Source organism: Penicilliopsis zonata (genome assembly GCF_001890105.1).
Source record: "Penicilliopsis zonata CBS 506.65 unplaced genomic scaffold ASPZOscaffold_6, whole genome shotgun sequence".
Taxonomy (NCBI): Eukaryota; Fungi; Ascomycota; class Eurotiomycetes; order Eurotiales; family Aspergillaceae; genus Penicilliopsis; species Penicilliopsis zonata.
The window spans coordinates 675,165-689,110 of NW_019208916.1; the positions used below are offsets into that span (position 1 = coordinate 675,165).

Here is a 13,946-nt window from a genome sequence, read left to right on the forward strand (position 1 = left end):
CAGGCTAGACAAGATCAACTCGAAAAGAGTTCTGGGCGATATTTGGGTCCTGCCGAAAGAGGAAGGGACGAAGGGATGGGCATAATCTGACAGAAGACCTGAATGATAGTACTTATTAGCATATTTTTTCAAGTATAGGGAAGGAAAGAGTCACCGAGTCTCTTTTTTCTAACCAAATCTCTTATATTCCTTTCGCCAAAGCCCTTATTCAATACATGATCATGAAGGCTTCAGTTAGGTAACTTTCAATTTTCCTGAAGGTTCATAGTGACTCTCACGTTCACTAAAGATTTAGCCTTACAGCCCTCACATTCATCAAGGCTCTTTCTCTGGCACTATATAAAGATGTCTTTTGCTAGAGTAACACGATCGTTCATCTATACTCCTAAACACCTCCCCCCTATTCTTTCATTGAGCTGGCAGATACATAAGAAGCAATTATCTTTTATAAACAATCAACAGTCCTTTTATACCATCATGGAGACTGGAGAGTCTCAGGGCCCTGCTATGGCTCTGGGCATCAACAGTTCTGATGACCATCATGAAATCAGCAATTTGGAGAACCTCACCAATGCTCACGCTTCCATGATCAAAGAGTCCTTGGTGGCTCAGATCCCTGCTAGTTCAGATGAATTCCAGTTCCCTCCCGGCACTTTTTTTACCGCTGCGACTCGCCAGGTCGGTTTGGACATGAGGAACGTCTACCGCAAGGCACTTATCAAGAATGGTATTGTTGCTATTGAGCTGAAATTCGATGATCCCGCCAGTCAGTTCCTAGTCGACCTCGTTGCAGCTATGCAGTTCAAAGCCGACAAACACTCTGACACCCAAGGCGTGCTCTGGGACGTCAAGTTGAATGATGCAGGCGTCCTCAGTACCGGAACCGGCAAGGCCGCCCGCAGCATTTCCCACTCTCTTAACGAATTCGACTGGCATACCGATGGGGCGTTCGAGACTAAGCCAACTCGATTCTTTGGTTTGCATATCATTCACCCCGACAAAATGGGTGGAGGCGTCTTCCGGGTTGCGAGGGCCGAGGAACTGGTTGCTCTCCTCTCCCCCAGGACCGTGGCGACCTTGAACAATTCCTGGTTCACCCTCCGTGTGCCTCCTGAATTCCACAAGGGAGTCAGCACCGTTCAGGGCAAGGTCTTGGAGATTGATCCGGTCTCAGGCGATGCCCTTGTTCGCTATCGCCGCGATATCTTTCTTGACCCCCCCAGCTCCAACGAGGAGGCTTCCGCTGCCGTTAGAGAGCTGATGGGTCGTTTGGGCGACGCCGAAGCCATCGGAGAGGCGATTCCTGCGATTGTTTTCAAGGAGAACGTTGTTATTCTGATGGACAACGCCCGTTTTCTCCACTCCAGGACCGAGATCAAAGATCCACGCCGCTGGTTGAGACGCATTCGTTTCCATGACTCTGTTTAAACGGCACATCGAACAGCACGTTGCGCAGCAGGTTACATGGCAAGTTAAGCAGCTAGATTGCAATCTTCCAGGCCAGGATAAATAAGTTCACCATTGAGATGTCCCTGTTGTCTTTTGCATACATAGCTTCTTAGTGGGATAGTGGAAGGGCGACTAACCCGGCTACCTTAGTCTGCAGTCCTCAGGGAAGGCTTAGTATTTCGGAATGACATTACAGAATTGGCTTTTTATTTAGGAACCAAAAAATACAGTAGGACTGTAGCGTAGGCCTTTGAAGATATATAACTAGTGTGTATATCTGCTTGAGAAGTAAGATGTGTGAAGTGTAATAGTTAGTGGGCATTGGGCGTCCAAAGAGACAATAAATTGTTCCCATTGTAATAAAGACATTTTCTTTATGACCAGTTGACCATGTAACACAGTTATCTTCATTGATCAGTCCAACTAGGAGGACAATGAAGCCGCCCGCTCTCTCGACGATCAAAAAAGAGCGGTTGGGAGAAGGTTGAGGTCGCCGGCCATGTGACTTGCGGAAATCGGCATTTAGCCCCAAAATCCTCTCCGGCTTCTTCCCTTCTCTCTTCTCTTCCCCATCTTCCCGCGTTTTGTTGCATCTTCCAATCCCTCCTTCATCTCTTTCCCTTTATCTCAATTCATCAGTGACAATGTTTGCTGCTCGTCAGACTTTCGGCCTTTTCCAGAAGCGGGCTTTCTCCGCTTCTGCCAGCCAGGTATGCAGCTGCGCGATAGTTGTTTCGGCTTGTTGTTGTCCTTACAACACGCCGAATGCTCGCCGATCCTCCGTGATGAATTCAAGTACTTACCATGCTCTCTTCTACAATAGGCTTCTAAGGTTGCTGTTCTCGGTGCTGCTGGTGGCATTGGTCAGCCCCTTTCCCTGCTCCTGAAGCTCAACCCCCGTGTTTCCGAGCTCGCTCTCTACGACATCCGCGGTGGCCCCGGTAGGTATCCCCAACCATTTTTTCCCATCCCCCGAAACAATGGTTTACAACGTAATCAACTTGATTTAGATCGAGCTAATTGGTTTTCTTCTCTCTTATAGGTGTTGCCGCTGATCTGAGCCACATCAACACCAACAGCACCGTCACCGGCTATGAGGCCACTCCTGCTGGCCTGAAGGCTGCCCTCACCGGTGCCGAGATCGTCCTCATCCCTGCCGGTGTTCCCCGCAAGCCCGGCATGACCCGTGATGGTATGGAAAGAGCACTGTCGTCTTGCTAGTAAAGACCTGGTTGGACTGACATGCGCACTCCATAGACCTCTTCAACACCAACGCCTCCATCGTCCGTGACCTTGCCAAGGCCGCTGCTGAGGCTTCCCCCGATGCCAACATCCTTGTCATCTCCAACCCCGTAAGTTTTTATGAAGCTCCATGCGCGACTACCTTGCTGATGCATTACCGGGGCAGGTGAACTCTACCGTTCCCATCGTCTCCGAGGTCTTCAAGGCCAAGGGCGTCTACAACCCCAAGCGCCTCTTCGGTGTCACCACCCTGGACGTCGTCCGCGCTTCTCGCTTCATCTCCCAGGTCAAGGAGACTGACCCCGCTAACGAGGCTGTCCCCGTTGTCGGTGGTCACTCCGGTGTCACCATCGTTCCCCTCCTCTCCCAGTCCAACCACCCCGACATTGAGGGCGAGACCCGTGATGCCCTCGTGAACCGCATTCAGTTCGGTGGTGACGAGGTCGTCAAGGCCAAGGATGGTGCCGGTTCCGCCACTCTCTCCATGGCCATGGCTGGTGCTCGCTTCGCCGAGTCCCTCCTCAAGGCCGCCCAGGGCGAGAAGGGTATCGTCGAGCCTACCTTCGTTGAGTCCCCTCTCTACAAGGACCAGGGTGTCGACTTCTTCGCTTCCCGCGTTGAGCTCGGCCCCAACGGTGTTGAGAAGATCCACGAGGTCGGCAAGGTTTCTCCCTATGAGGAGAAGCTCGTCGAGGCTGCCCTCGCTGACCTCAAGAAGAACATCCAGAAGGGTACGTTTCAAGGTTTCCTGATTGCTTTCTACTCTCTCGCAATAGCTAACTCTTCTTTCTTCTAGGCCGTGACTTTGTCGCCCAGAACCCTTAAATCGGCTGATTCCAAAATGATACGCCCATAGCCCTGTTGCTCTTTGTATAACAGTCATATTTCCCTCCTCATTTGCGCTAGACTTCTACCCGTTCTTCGTCTCACTCTGTGATGCATTCGAGGAACCAGCTGTGGGCATTCAAAAGAAATTGAAGATATGAAGCGTCAAACTGTTTTCATAATAGCAAACTCATGTCGAGAATGATGAGCTTTCTCATGAAGATAAATGACGCAAGATGTAATCTTAAAAAAAAACAAAACCATGCATGAGATTATATTCATCTTTAAACATAGATTCCCAACTTTAGTATTTTGTATATTATAAGTAGGATATACACACCACTTGCTTGGATTTTAAATTTAAATGAACCAACTACAGCTACACACGGTGCTATTGAACTCGCACTGGAGAATTCTGGTGACAAGTGATGATGTATAGTTACTATATACTTCACTTTAATCTTGCCATGGCTATCATGTCCTATATATCCATAGCCAGCGTAAAGAATCATGAAGAAGGAAAAGGAAACCTCGAAATAGAAGTCGTCTTATGCACCATCCGAATCCATAATGCCAGTGAAGTAAGCGAAAAGGGGAAAAAGAAAAACTGGGAGAGAAAAAAGCAGCAGAAGAGAGGGAGAGAGGCAGAAACTTCCAAAAGAAAAGGAGAAGAACAAGAATATTTGGGCGCCCAGGTTTTCGAGGGGTTAAGTATAACTCCTCATCGCGTCGATGTAGCCCGTTCCGCCGCGTAGGTCGTTGTCAAACGTTTCTGCAACCTCGAGAACGCGCTTGATATGTTGCATTGACAGCGGGGTCTTTTCGTTGACGGCTAGGGCTTGGGCGGTTCGAACGGAGTTTTTGATCTGTGATAGACCATTAGACCGGGTGAAAACGTAGCAGGGAGAGAAAGGAGAATGAATACTTACTTGGCGGCCGTTTAGGGCATGGCGAGAGAGCGCGTCGAAATCCTTTTCGGTAAATTTGGCGGTCTGCACACCCTCCATAGATTGGACTTTCTCCAGGAACATCTTCCAGATGCTTCGTTTCGCCTTAGTGGTCAGGTCTCCGTAGCGGAGGGCAACGTGGATACGGGATTGGAAGGCATCATCGAAAGTCTCGACCCGGTTGGTGGTCAGGAAGAGGATGCCCTGGAAGTACTCAAGGAGGCGGAGGAAGATGCTGACCAGTGCATTTCGGTGGATGTCCTGGATGGTGCGCTTCTCGAGGAAGATGTCCGCTTCGTCGAGCAAAAGGACGGCACCCCAGGAGTGTGCGATATCGAGGATCTTATTCAGTTCGCCTTCTAAGGTCCGCGAATCGGTACCCAGCTCGCCAGCGCTGACCATATACAGAGGTCGCTTGAGCAATTCCGCGATACCCTCGGCAGTGAGTGTTTTGCCAGTACCCGGGGGCCCATGCAGGACCGCCACGAGACCTTTGCCTTTGCCCTGGATCACATCGTCAATGTTCTGTGCAGCGTTAAACGTGTGAGATTCCACAAGCGCCTTCACGATGGACTTTTGGTTGTCGGGGAGGACCAGTGAATCAAACGCATCTTCGTTCCAGTCAATCTCACTGACGCCAGAAACGCTGAACTCAAGCCACAACTTTTCACTGAATGCAAATCCCAACACTACAGGACTGGCAATCAGGAGTTCTTCCTCGCTGAACTCCGGTACGGATGTGCTTGAGGCTTCACTCTCGATTGTGTCCAGATTTTCTTTTTGGATTTCGTTGCCGTTCTCATCTAACTCGACCTGAATGACATGAGCCTTTCCCTCCTTGTCCTGAACAACCTTGTATTTGAACTTGGGAGTGTCTGAATCACGGCGGCGATGATGAGCGTTCCCGTTTTCCGACTCGGAGTCAGACATGGCACAGCAGCAGTCCTCGTCATCTTCGTCCATTTCCGAATCGTCTAGGAGATCGGGATCTTTAGGGCGGACCGTGCTGATGGGATAGTTGGGATTGATGCGACGGTGAATGGCTGGATCGATCATAACCCGGCCATTGATGTTGACCTTGATGATAGATCGCTTCTTCTTGAAGAAAGCCATGCCCTTGTGGAACCGATAGCTCATGCCTCTGAGAGCCACGAACTTCTTACCACGCTCGATCAACTTGGTCCTGATCCCTTCCGCTTCCCGATGGTACTTGAGGGGATAACAAGCAAGACTGGTGATCTTGCGGGCACCCTTGAATGATTCCACATCGGCAGCCATGGTTCCCATACCGAACGACTTGCCATCGTATTCCAGGTAGCGGCCTTCGATGCTGTACCACTGACCTTTCATGAAAGAAGATTCCTTTGTGGCATATTCGATCTTGAAAGCCCGGGGTTCGTCCGCGTTACCATAAGTCGGTGTGTATGCGATGGTGTTGGGTTTAAACAAAGCCCATAGTAGATCAAACGTGATCATACTAGCGTCGAGCAAAGGGTACAGGGTCTTCTTCGTTTCAGCGTAGTCCTCGTCAAGATACTTGATTAAAATCTTGAGATGTGCTGCTTTCGTGGCCGCAGCCTTCTTGCTCTTCTTTTTCTTCTCCGTCTTGGACAATTGTTTCAGCTCTTTCATGTACTGACGGGTTTCCTCGAGGTACAAGAAGAGCATGTTGGGATCTACCGCCGCGGTCTCCTGGACTAAGCTGACTCCTTTGACGCCGTCCATGACCTTGGACAGGGCATCGCGGAGGTGCTTGCTCTTGATATCCACTACCGTTTCCACGTACTTGTTCTCCCAGTCAAATCTTCGTCGGACTGTAAAGATGTACTGATCCCACTCATCGGCACCCGGATCATCGACCGTCTCGGTCAGCTTATAGTTATGGATCGTGTTATCCCATACTTGAATATAGGTCGACGAGGTTTATCTTAGCACTCTCACAAAGGGAAAAGTATCGAAGCACGACAGATAAAGAAAAACTCACGTTGGTCAACTCGCTTAAAGGCAACCTTGGAGGCCTTTTTCCTCCTAGCCTTGGCCTTTTGGCCCTTCTGCCCGTCTCCATGCCCGTCATGGTGGGATCGTCTGGTGCTTTTTCGATTTGATGACCGCCCTTTCTGCCTGCGCGCACTCGCCCTTTTGAGCTTCAGGGCCGCTAGCTTCTCTTTGGCCAGCAAAATATCCATATCATCTGAGCTGGAGGCATCTTCCTCCTCCTCCTCCTGCTGATCTTCGGTGGATTCATCCTTGATGCGTTGCTGTCGTGCTTTCCGCTTGGCCTTGAGCCTCGCATGTTCTTTCCTCAACGTCTTTTCGTCGAGCGAGGAATCGCTAGCTTCTCTGTCCTCACTCTCCGAGTCCGACTCGGTCTCTTCCTTGTGCAACCGGGTCTTCTTCTTGCTCTTCAGATCTTTCTTCGCCTTGGTCTTTTGCTTCTGTTTCCGCCTCTGTTTGGTATTCTTGTTGGGCTCCGACTCCGACTCGGAGGACGCCTCGTCTTCTGACTCCGAAACACTGGCAGTTGAACTCTCTGATGCTGAATTCGCCTCGGAGGAGCTATCTGCGCCGCTAGGGCTGCCGGCGTGTTTCCGGCCCTTGCGACCCTTCCGATCGCGTTTCCGGCCCCCAGAACCAGGCTCCTTCCCGGGGTGCTTCTTGCAGACGGCAGCTTTCTTGCTGCTGGTAGTCGATTTGTCTGTCACCTGCACGCTGGGTTTGGCGTCGGTCTTGGTCTCGACTGTGGAGGGATCAACCTCGAGCTTCGACTCGGTCGCGGGATCTGTGGGGACATCCACCATGGTTACGGCGGCTGTAGTGGTAGTAGTAGTGTCTGTATCTGTCAGCTCGTCGCCAGTAGTGACCCGCTGTGGAGCTTCATCGGGCGGAGTTGAGGACGGAGTCAAGACCGCCGGGCTCTTTGGGGGGGAGATTGTCGACATTGGTCGAAGGTCGGAACAGTGGACAGGCTACAAAATCGACGGATAGAGAAGATCCGTTTTTAAACCAGGGGGAAGGAGAGCAGACGGGGAGAGTGCGAAACAAGTTACCTGGGTGCGGTTGGAGAGAGCCCGACAGGGGGGTGGACAAATAAAAGCGCCTGGTAGAGAAAGCACAGCAGGCCAGACTCAGGTCGATCTGACGTGTCCAGAGCGATCAGTCTGCCACGGAAGGTGTCTCGCTCGACGCCTTGCTTGGATGAGAAGCAAACGCCGAATAGTTGGGAAGGACGCTGGTTTTCTTCGTACAGAGTACGGAGCACAGCGAGCGAGTGTACAGGATGCGTTGGGGGCCTGCCGAGAATCGCTGTTGCTGCGCTGTTCACGCTCTGGCGGTGTGACGAGAAGGGGGGACGGGGTATCAACGCCTACAAAATCTCAAAGAAAGGAGGTTTGGGAGGAAGAGGAGAAGGGCAAGGCTGTTCATTTATGACTCTAGCCACCTTCTGTGCATTGCCAACGCGACTGATGCCTGGAATCCAGGCGAACTCTCTCCAGCCCCGCAAGCTGATGCCTACAGAGTGATCGAACATTCTCCAGCTCCAGCTCCAGTTCCAAGTTCCCCAGGCCGTGATGCAGCTGCCTACGTCTAAAAATCGAAAAAACCAATGCCAATCAATCACCCGTCGCGTGAGTCACGGCAGACTTAACTAGGCAGTCAGTTAGGCTGACACAGGTCTGGGACTCCCGGCTGATCTTCACAGAGGCTCTGTTCTGTCTAGCGGCGAGCAGCCGTTCTAACTGACATCTCATCCCCTCAGAATTTACGGAGCAATAGCTATAGAATACATGGAAAGAAAGAGAGAAGGTCATCCGGTCACCGACTTTTCGTCTCTGTCGCGATTGGAAAAGGGATGCAAGACCGGACAGCCTCACTTTTCGTCCCCGTTTTTGCTAGGCCTCGCTCCAAGTCCCAACTTCCTGGTAACCTCATGCAGCTCTGATAGGTGAGCATCACTGTCTCGCCGATCATCTAGTTACACAACAACAAACGCATGAAGAATGCCTGTTCCGCACATGGGGACTGATGGCCAGATGGCCTCTCTGTCTTTCCCCCATTTGCAGTTATGATATACTTACTGGTCCTGGTTGGCGAAATTGATTAAATGAAACGTCATGGGGAGAAGAATGGACCCCATGGATGGAGAGACCCAGGTGAATGTCAGAACTAGCCTGTCACAGCTAGGCCAGGTACCAGGGATTCGGCATCCCTGCAGTTAGTATTGATGAGCCCGAGAACCAACCGTCTAGGTCTAAAATATTGGTGCGCCAGACTAGAGTGAATCACCGGTCTTCCAGTATCCCCAACAATGCACGCCACTAGCCTCGCCAACAGGAAAGTCAACGGATCACCGGGCTAGTTGGTCAGATTCGGAACCTCCAGAGAGATGGGCCTTGTCTGTTCCGTGCCGTAAGGTTCCCGTGTCGATGTTCCTTATTTTGCGCTGATTGAGCTTTCTACAGGCTCCGAGACCTTGCTCCAGCCACCGGTGGAATCTCAGACGAACAGGGATACTAGAAATACCGTGTGAATCAGCAGAGTCTATTTCAGTGTGAGGGCATCAATTATATCACTTATGATTTGTAAGAGGGCCAACCTTTCGCGTGCCATTGAATATCTCATATTTAATGGAAAGAGAATCATATTTCATGCCTCCTGTCACTCAACATAGAAACATTGTCAAGTCTGCATGTAGTCCTAGTAACTGGTCTGGTGTTCACTTGCCTCTGTCCCGTGACTCAACCTCATTGCTATTCCGACTGACCTCTCACTATGACAGATTGCAAATATGAGCAGCTTCCTCGGCCTCCAGCTGCATCATTAGCCTGGATGGTTATCAAGAGTATAATTGCTACGAACAGAAGCCAGCATCTCTTGTCTATTGATACCGAAACATAGTTGTAAATGCCTACGGAGTGATTAACCTGAAGGCTAGGCAGATCAGTGGGTATGTCTAATTCAAACAATGAGACTTTTGCTTCGAAAAATGAGTAACATTTATCTACTACCAGATCCAAGGCTAGCCATGTTTAATCATCAATTGACCACCATGAGATTCTGCATTCGATCCATGTATAAGAAACGGGAAAGGCAGAAAAAAGGATCGAAATGAGAAAGATTCAATGATCAAAAGTCTTGCGAGAGCTCATGCTGGAGCCTATGGTGACTAGACTTGTCCATCATCAGGAAGAGGCTGCCTACTGATGGCTGATATAAATAATCGTCAGTGAATGATATCTTTGCTTCACTCTCTACCCTTCTTCACTTACGCAAAGCCAAAGTCACGGTTGCATCAATCTTCTCTACATTTACCGAGAGCCTCTTCCACATTTGCAGCTTCGAGTTATCCTCCTGCAAACACTTTGAACAGGATACTGAACCAAACAATTAATGTCAGATTTCACACCCGTCAACAAGACTTCCAGCGAACCTGCTAGCGGACGCGACACCATGGACTCATCTGCGATTAAGAATGAGCATAGCTCCGAGGTGAGTAGCCACCTATTTGGCATGAGAAAGGCAGAGTCCTCTATAACTTGGAACTATCTTAGAGCGCCGACGAGGATACTGTCAAGACTCCTATCGAGGCTCCTGCCGTGGCTCCCAAAAAGCGAGGCCGGAAGAAGAAGGAAGACAACGGTGATGAACAGGAAAGTCCGTCCAAGATGAAAAAGACAACCAAGGCCAGCAAGGAGGGCACGCCCAAGAAGATGACCCTGCCTCCAACCCCTGCAACGTACGAGGAGGCCGGCGAAGCAGACCGTCTCCTCCTGCACATGAAGGATGTGGAGAACAAGCCCTGGGGCGAGATCAACGCCGCCTGGGAAGCGATCACCGGCATCAACGTCGGAAAGTCAACTCTCGGAGTGCGCTATATGCGTCTCAAAGCAAACTTCACCGTTTGGTCCAAGGACGATGTAAGTGCATACGATTCTACTTTCATACGGTGTAGGTTCCAGACTTCCCTGAAGAACCTCGTTTTGACAACGTATTCTTTCCACAGGAAGAGAAACTCGTTGCTGCCAAAAAGGAAATCGAAGAGAAGTTCGAGGTCGAGAAATGGAGTCGCATTGCCGACTTGATCGTGGCCAATGGAGGCACCAAGTACAGCACTGCTGCCATTCAGAAGAAGATCAAGGATCTTTCCAAGAAAGCAACTTCCTCTAGCGACGAGTAATTGGCTACGCTGCTTATGGTGTTTTGATCTCTTTTTCTCCCCCCCTTTTCTACTATGGTATTGTTTCCATGCACTGTGGATTGTTTGGTGACGAGCGGCGTTGCAAAGGAGTGCTAGGTAGTCGTTTAGTATGATTTCAAGGATGGGTTTCTAGCCACATACACAAACTAGCTATACCAAGTGATAGACTATTGCGATCTGAAGGCTGAAACCGAACTGATACGGTTACTACCTAAACGACCCATTCTCGCCATAGCGGATATTTTCAAGGGATAGGCTGAGCCAAAAGACGGGAGCCTGTACATTGTCTCCTTCCAGACTATCCTCACTGCACATTTGAATATCTAGGCACTAGTTGGTCGTTGCTGCATGTCGACCTGGCTCAGTGCCTGAGAAGGACAGAGTAGAAAAGAAAGAACCGAATGAATCTAACACTAATCATGGCACATTATCTTGTTGAAATACTCTTGGTCTGTTTATCTGGAGGCAGACTACAATAGTACAAGTAACTATATCCTTGGAACGATTGATAAATTGTAATTTGTTCTGTTCATAATCCGTACAACATGACTTGATCCCTCTGTAGGTGAAGAAAAAAAAAGAAAGAAAGAAAAAAGGAAAAAAAGAAAAAACTCATATGACACTGATCTCCTGCGGTTCCCAATCATTCGCGGACCCCGCCAGGAATCCCGAGGCGGCAATGCCGAGATCTCCTCCGCCCTGATTCAACATGGACGTCGAGTCGTCGCTCGCCGAGCGCGTCACGATCACAGGGCGGATTTTCGCACCGACAAAGCCGCGCCGGTCACGGCCTGTGCGGCCGCGGCCGAGCCAGTTGTGCTTGAGCGCCTTGCTGAGCAGCTCAACCTTCTCCTGTGCATCGTCAGCGGTCTGTACGCTGGCCAACACGCTGACGCACTGTAGCATGCGGCCGACGGTTTCGGTGATGAGCTGCGAGGAGTCTTTAGGCGGCGTGTGGACGGCGGAGGAGTGGTGGTGGATCAGAGGGGGTCGTTGAGAGGGAGAAGAGAAGGACTGGAAGATGAGTTGCTGCTGCTGCTGCTGTTGGGTTTCGGGGTTGGAGGAGGTGTTGGATGCAGCCCGGCTGCGATTGCTGACGGAGTCGGAAGAGTAGCTGCCGACCATCGTACTGCCGCTGGCGGCAGTCGTGGCTGTCGGAACGGTGTTGAGAAGAGTAGAGGATTGCGAGCTGTAGCTGCCGAAGCCGGCGTCTAGCGAGGCGGCGGTGCCCGGGCGGTCGCCCTTGTTCTGGTTCTTACCCGCCATGCTGATGTTCTTGACGCTTGAATTGATGTTATCTAGGCTGAGGCGCGAGAAGGTCGCCCTGAGTCCCTCGTATCGCGAGAGCACGACGGTGTTGCGGAAGGCGATTAGGACTAGGTTGCGGATCTCGAGCTCGCCACCCAGGGAGGCATCGGCAGTGTTCTCCGCGTGCAGGCCGTTCCAGAACTCCTTAGCCTCGCGAGCGTTCATGACAGAGCCGCATCCCTTGAACTCGAGGTCCAGGGGCAGGAAGACCGCCTGGATGAAGGGCAGGATGGTGCCAAACACGAGTATCCAGATCTGCACCAGATGAGGAACTAGCTTCTCATCAGGTATTCCCGCTAGCGTATGATTCATCGAGGCGAATCCAGTCTCAAGCAACTCACGCAGGTCGTCGACCATGGCGTTGGGCTGGCGCTTCTGCACACACCGCTGCACGTGGACAATGACCAGCTTGTTGAGATCCTCGATGGCGATACGGACGTCCTCGCCGTCGAAGATGACCAGCAGTTTCGCCTTGAGGAAATCCCACGCGTCGTCCGGCGTCATGTTGTTTAGCCCGAACCCCTGCAGGGTCTCGCGCAGCGCCGCTTCGCCCAGCATGCCGGACGAGCTCCCGAGGGAAGAGGGTCCATGAAATCCGCCGGAGCCTGCGGCGTTGCTCGTCGAGTGGAAATCAACCTGCTCAGACTCAGCTAGAGCTTTTTCTTCCTTTTTCTTCGCCCGTGCGCCATGTAGAAGATCCAAGCCGCCCACAGACTTTCCGAAAGTGGTTGTGGTGGCTCCTGGCGAGGACGGAGTGAAGGAATAGAGCGACTGCGGAGCGCTGGGATCGGACGGTTTCGAGTTGCTCGACGCGGATGATAAAGGCAGGTTGTAATGGTCGTCGCGATCCTTGAGCTTCAGTTTCTGTCGAGATAGGAAATGGTGCTTGTGTGCCTTTTCTTTATCCTTGTCTTTGTCCTTGTCTTTATCCTTTTCTCGCTCGCTGCCCGTCTGCCGATCTGCAGGCACGATCGTACTGGCAGAAGCATTCGATAGGTTGTACATGGACGAGTTGTTGGACGGCAGGGTGTCGGCCAAGCTGGTGGTCGAGGCGCTGACGATGCGGCTGGCGAACCCCCCCATCTTGCTTGGCGAGGGGAGACCCTTTTCCTTGCTATATCCATCCTTGTCGCGACTGATACCGATGTGCTTGGGCTTGGAGAAGAGTTTCTTCTTGGTCAACTTCTCCGTCTTGGGTTGTTTGGTAGGCTCCAACTCTGGGATCGCCATTGCTTGCGAGTTCGGACTGCGGGGGAAAACCACGTTCGCCGCCGCCGTCGCCGTGTACGCCTGTCCTCCGACAATCCCATTCTGATATGACTGACCCGCGAACCCTCCGGGCCCTGGCGCGGCGAGTAATGGCTGCGGTAGGGGCGGCGGCGGCGAGGCGCTGGGCCCCCGACGGACACCTCGCAGCACCAGGTCATCCTGGCTAGGGACTGGGATCGGCCGCTTCGACGGATGGTGAGCCGACGATAACGACTGTTGTTGCTGTTGCTGTTGCTGCTGCTGCTGTTGCAGCATCGCCGCCTGGGCAGCGATTCTCGACGCGGAGAGACTGTTCACGGCATCGGAGGAGGAGGCGGTCGGCAGTGAGGGTTCAAAGAAGCCCTGCGAATGGTGTCGGGAGCGGTGTCGGATGCTTTCCGACGAGGGCACGATCCGACTCGATGCCTTGCGGCTGGGCAGTTCATTGTGCGGCATGAAGGTTGTGTTCGAGGGTGGCGGAGGAGGGAGGGAGACGTCGTTGCTGCGGGAGACCGCGAGCTGCTGCTGCTGCTGCTGCTGAGCGGCGGCGGTAATTGTCGTAGGGGGGATTGTTCGAGAGACAGTAGTCACGTTCGATGTCGCAGAGGCATCACTTCCAGAGGAGCCTGGGCGTGTAGACTCTCCGTGCGAGAGGGAGTGTAACAACAGCTGGGGAGAAGCAGCAGTCCGGCTGCCCATGGTCAAGTTGGTCTACGCCTGGCGAATGGTAG

The 13,946-nt window shown here is 51.8% G+C and overlaps 5 protein-coding genes across 5 annotated transcripts; 3 read left to right on the forward strand and 2 right to left on the reverse strand.

Moving 5' to 3' along the window:
• The first annotated feature begins 252 nt into the window (after window positions 1-252).
• Window positions 253-1,914, forward strand: ASPZODRAFT_131998 (hypothetical protein). Its single transcript, XM_022722901.1, has one exon. It carries the CDS (start codon window positions 478-480, stop codon window positions 1,426-1,428), a length of 951 nt encoding a protein of 316 aa, XP_022581575.1. The 5' UTR covers window positions 253-477; the 3' UTR covers window positions 1,429-1,914.
• Window positions 1,915-2,023: 109 nt separating this feature from the next.
• Window positions 2,024-3,747, forward strand: ASPZODRAFT_25144 (hypothetical protein). Its single transcript, XM_022727988.1, has 6 exons — window positions 2,024-2,159; window positions 2,273-2,390; window positions 2,492-2,641; window positions 2,707-2,801; window positions 2,858-3,422; window positions 3,488-3,747. Exons 1-6 carry the CDS (start codon window positions 2,094-2,096, stop codon window positions 3,514-3,516), a joined length of 1,023 nt encoding a protein of 340 aa, XP_022581576.1. The 5' UTR covers window positions 2,024-2,093; the 3' UTR covers window positions 3,517-3,747.
• Window positions 3,748-4,010: 263 nt separating this feature from the next.
• Window positions 4,011-7,296, reverse strand: ASPZODRAFT_132000 (hypothetical protein). Its single transcript, XM_022722902.1, has 3 exons — window positions 6,448-7,296; window positions 4,446-6,364; window positions 4,011-4,382 (listed from the first exon to the last, which is right to left on the reverse strand). Exons 1-3 carry the CDS (start codon window positions 7,259-7,261, stop codon window positions 4,224-4,226), a joined length of 2,892 nt encoding a protein of 963 aa, XP_022581577.1. The 5' UTR covers window positions 7,262-7,296; the 3' UTR covers window positions 4,011-4,223.
• Window positions 7,297-9,851: 2,555 nt separating this feature from the next.
• Window positions 9,852-10,638, forward strand: ASPZODRAFT_15751 (hypothetical protein; the record flags this gene model as incomplete). The annotated part of the gene is made up of 3 exons (XM_022726314.1): window positions 9,852-9,950; window positions 10,013-10,378; window positions 10,465-10,638. 3 exons carry the CDS (start codon window positions 9,852-9,854, stop codon window positions 10,636-10,638), a joined length of 639 nt encoding a protein of 212 aa, XP_022581578.1.
• A 633-nt stretch (window positions 10,639-11,271) lies between these two features.
• Window positions 11,272-13,914, reverse strand: ASPZODRAFT_64741 (hypothetical protein; the record flags this gene model as incomplete). Its single annotated transcript, XM_022729257.1, has 1 exon — window positions 11,272-13,914. One exon carries the CDS (start codon window positions 13,912-13,914, stop codon window positions 11,272-11,274), a length of 2,643 nt encoding a protein of 880 aa, XP_022581579.1.
• Window positions 13,915-13,946: the final 32 nt, after the last annotated feature.

Coding starts and splice junctions, on each gene's coding strand:
- ASPZODRAFT_131998 (XM_022722901.1), top strand. CDS start 478: ATGGAGACTGGAGAGTCTCAGGGCCCTGCTATGGCTCTGGGCATCAAC.
- ASPZODRAFT_25144 (XM_022727988.1), top strand. CDS start 2,094: ATGTTTGCTGCTCGTCAGACTTTCGGCCTTTTCCAGAAGCGGGCTTTC. Junction 2,160..2,272: donor TCTCCGCTTCTGCCAGCCAG/GTATGCAGCTGC, acceptor CTTCTACAATAG/GCTTCTAAGGTTGCTGTTCT. Junction 3,423..3,487: donor CAAGAAGAACATCCAGAAGG/GTACGTTTCAAG, acceptor TCTTTCTTCTAG/GCCGTGACTTTGTCGCCCAG.
- ASPZODRAFT_132000 (XM_022722902.1), bottom strand. CDS start 7,261: ATGGTGGATGTCCCCACAGATCCCGCGACCGAGTCGAAGCTCGAGGTT. Junction 6,365..6,447: donor CTTTAAGCGAGTTGACCAAC/GTGAGTTTTTCT, acceptor CCTATATTCAAG/TATGGGATAACACGATCCAT. Junction 4,383..4,445: donor ATGCCCTAAACGGCCGCCAA/GTAAGTATTCAT, acceptor GGTCTATCACAG/ATCAAAAACTCCGTTCGAAC.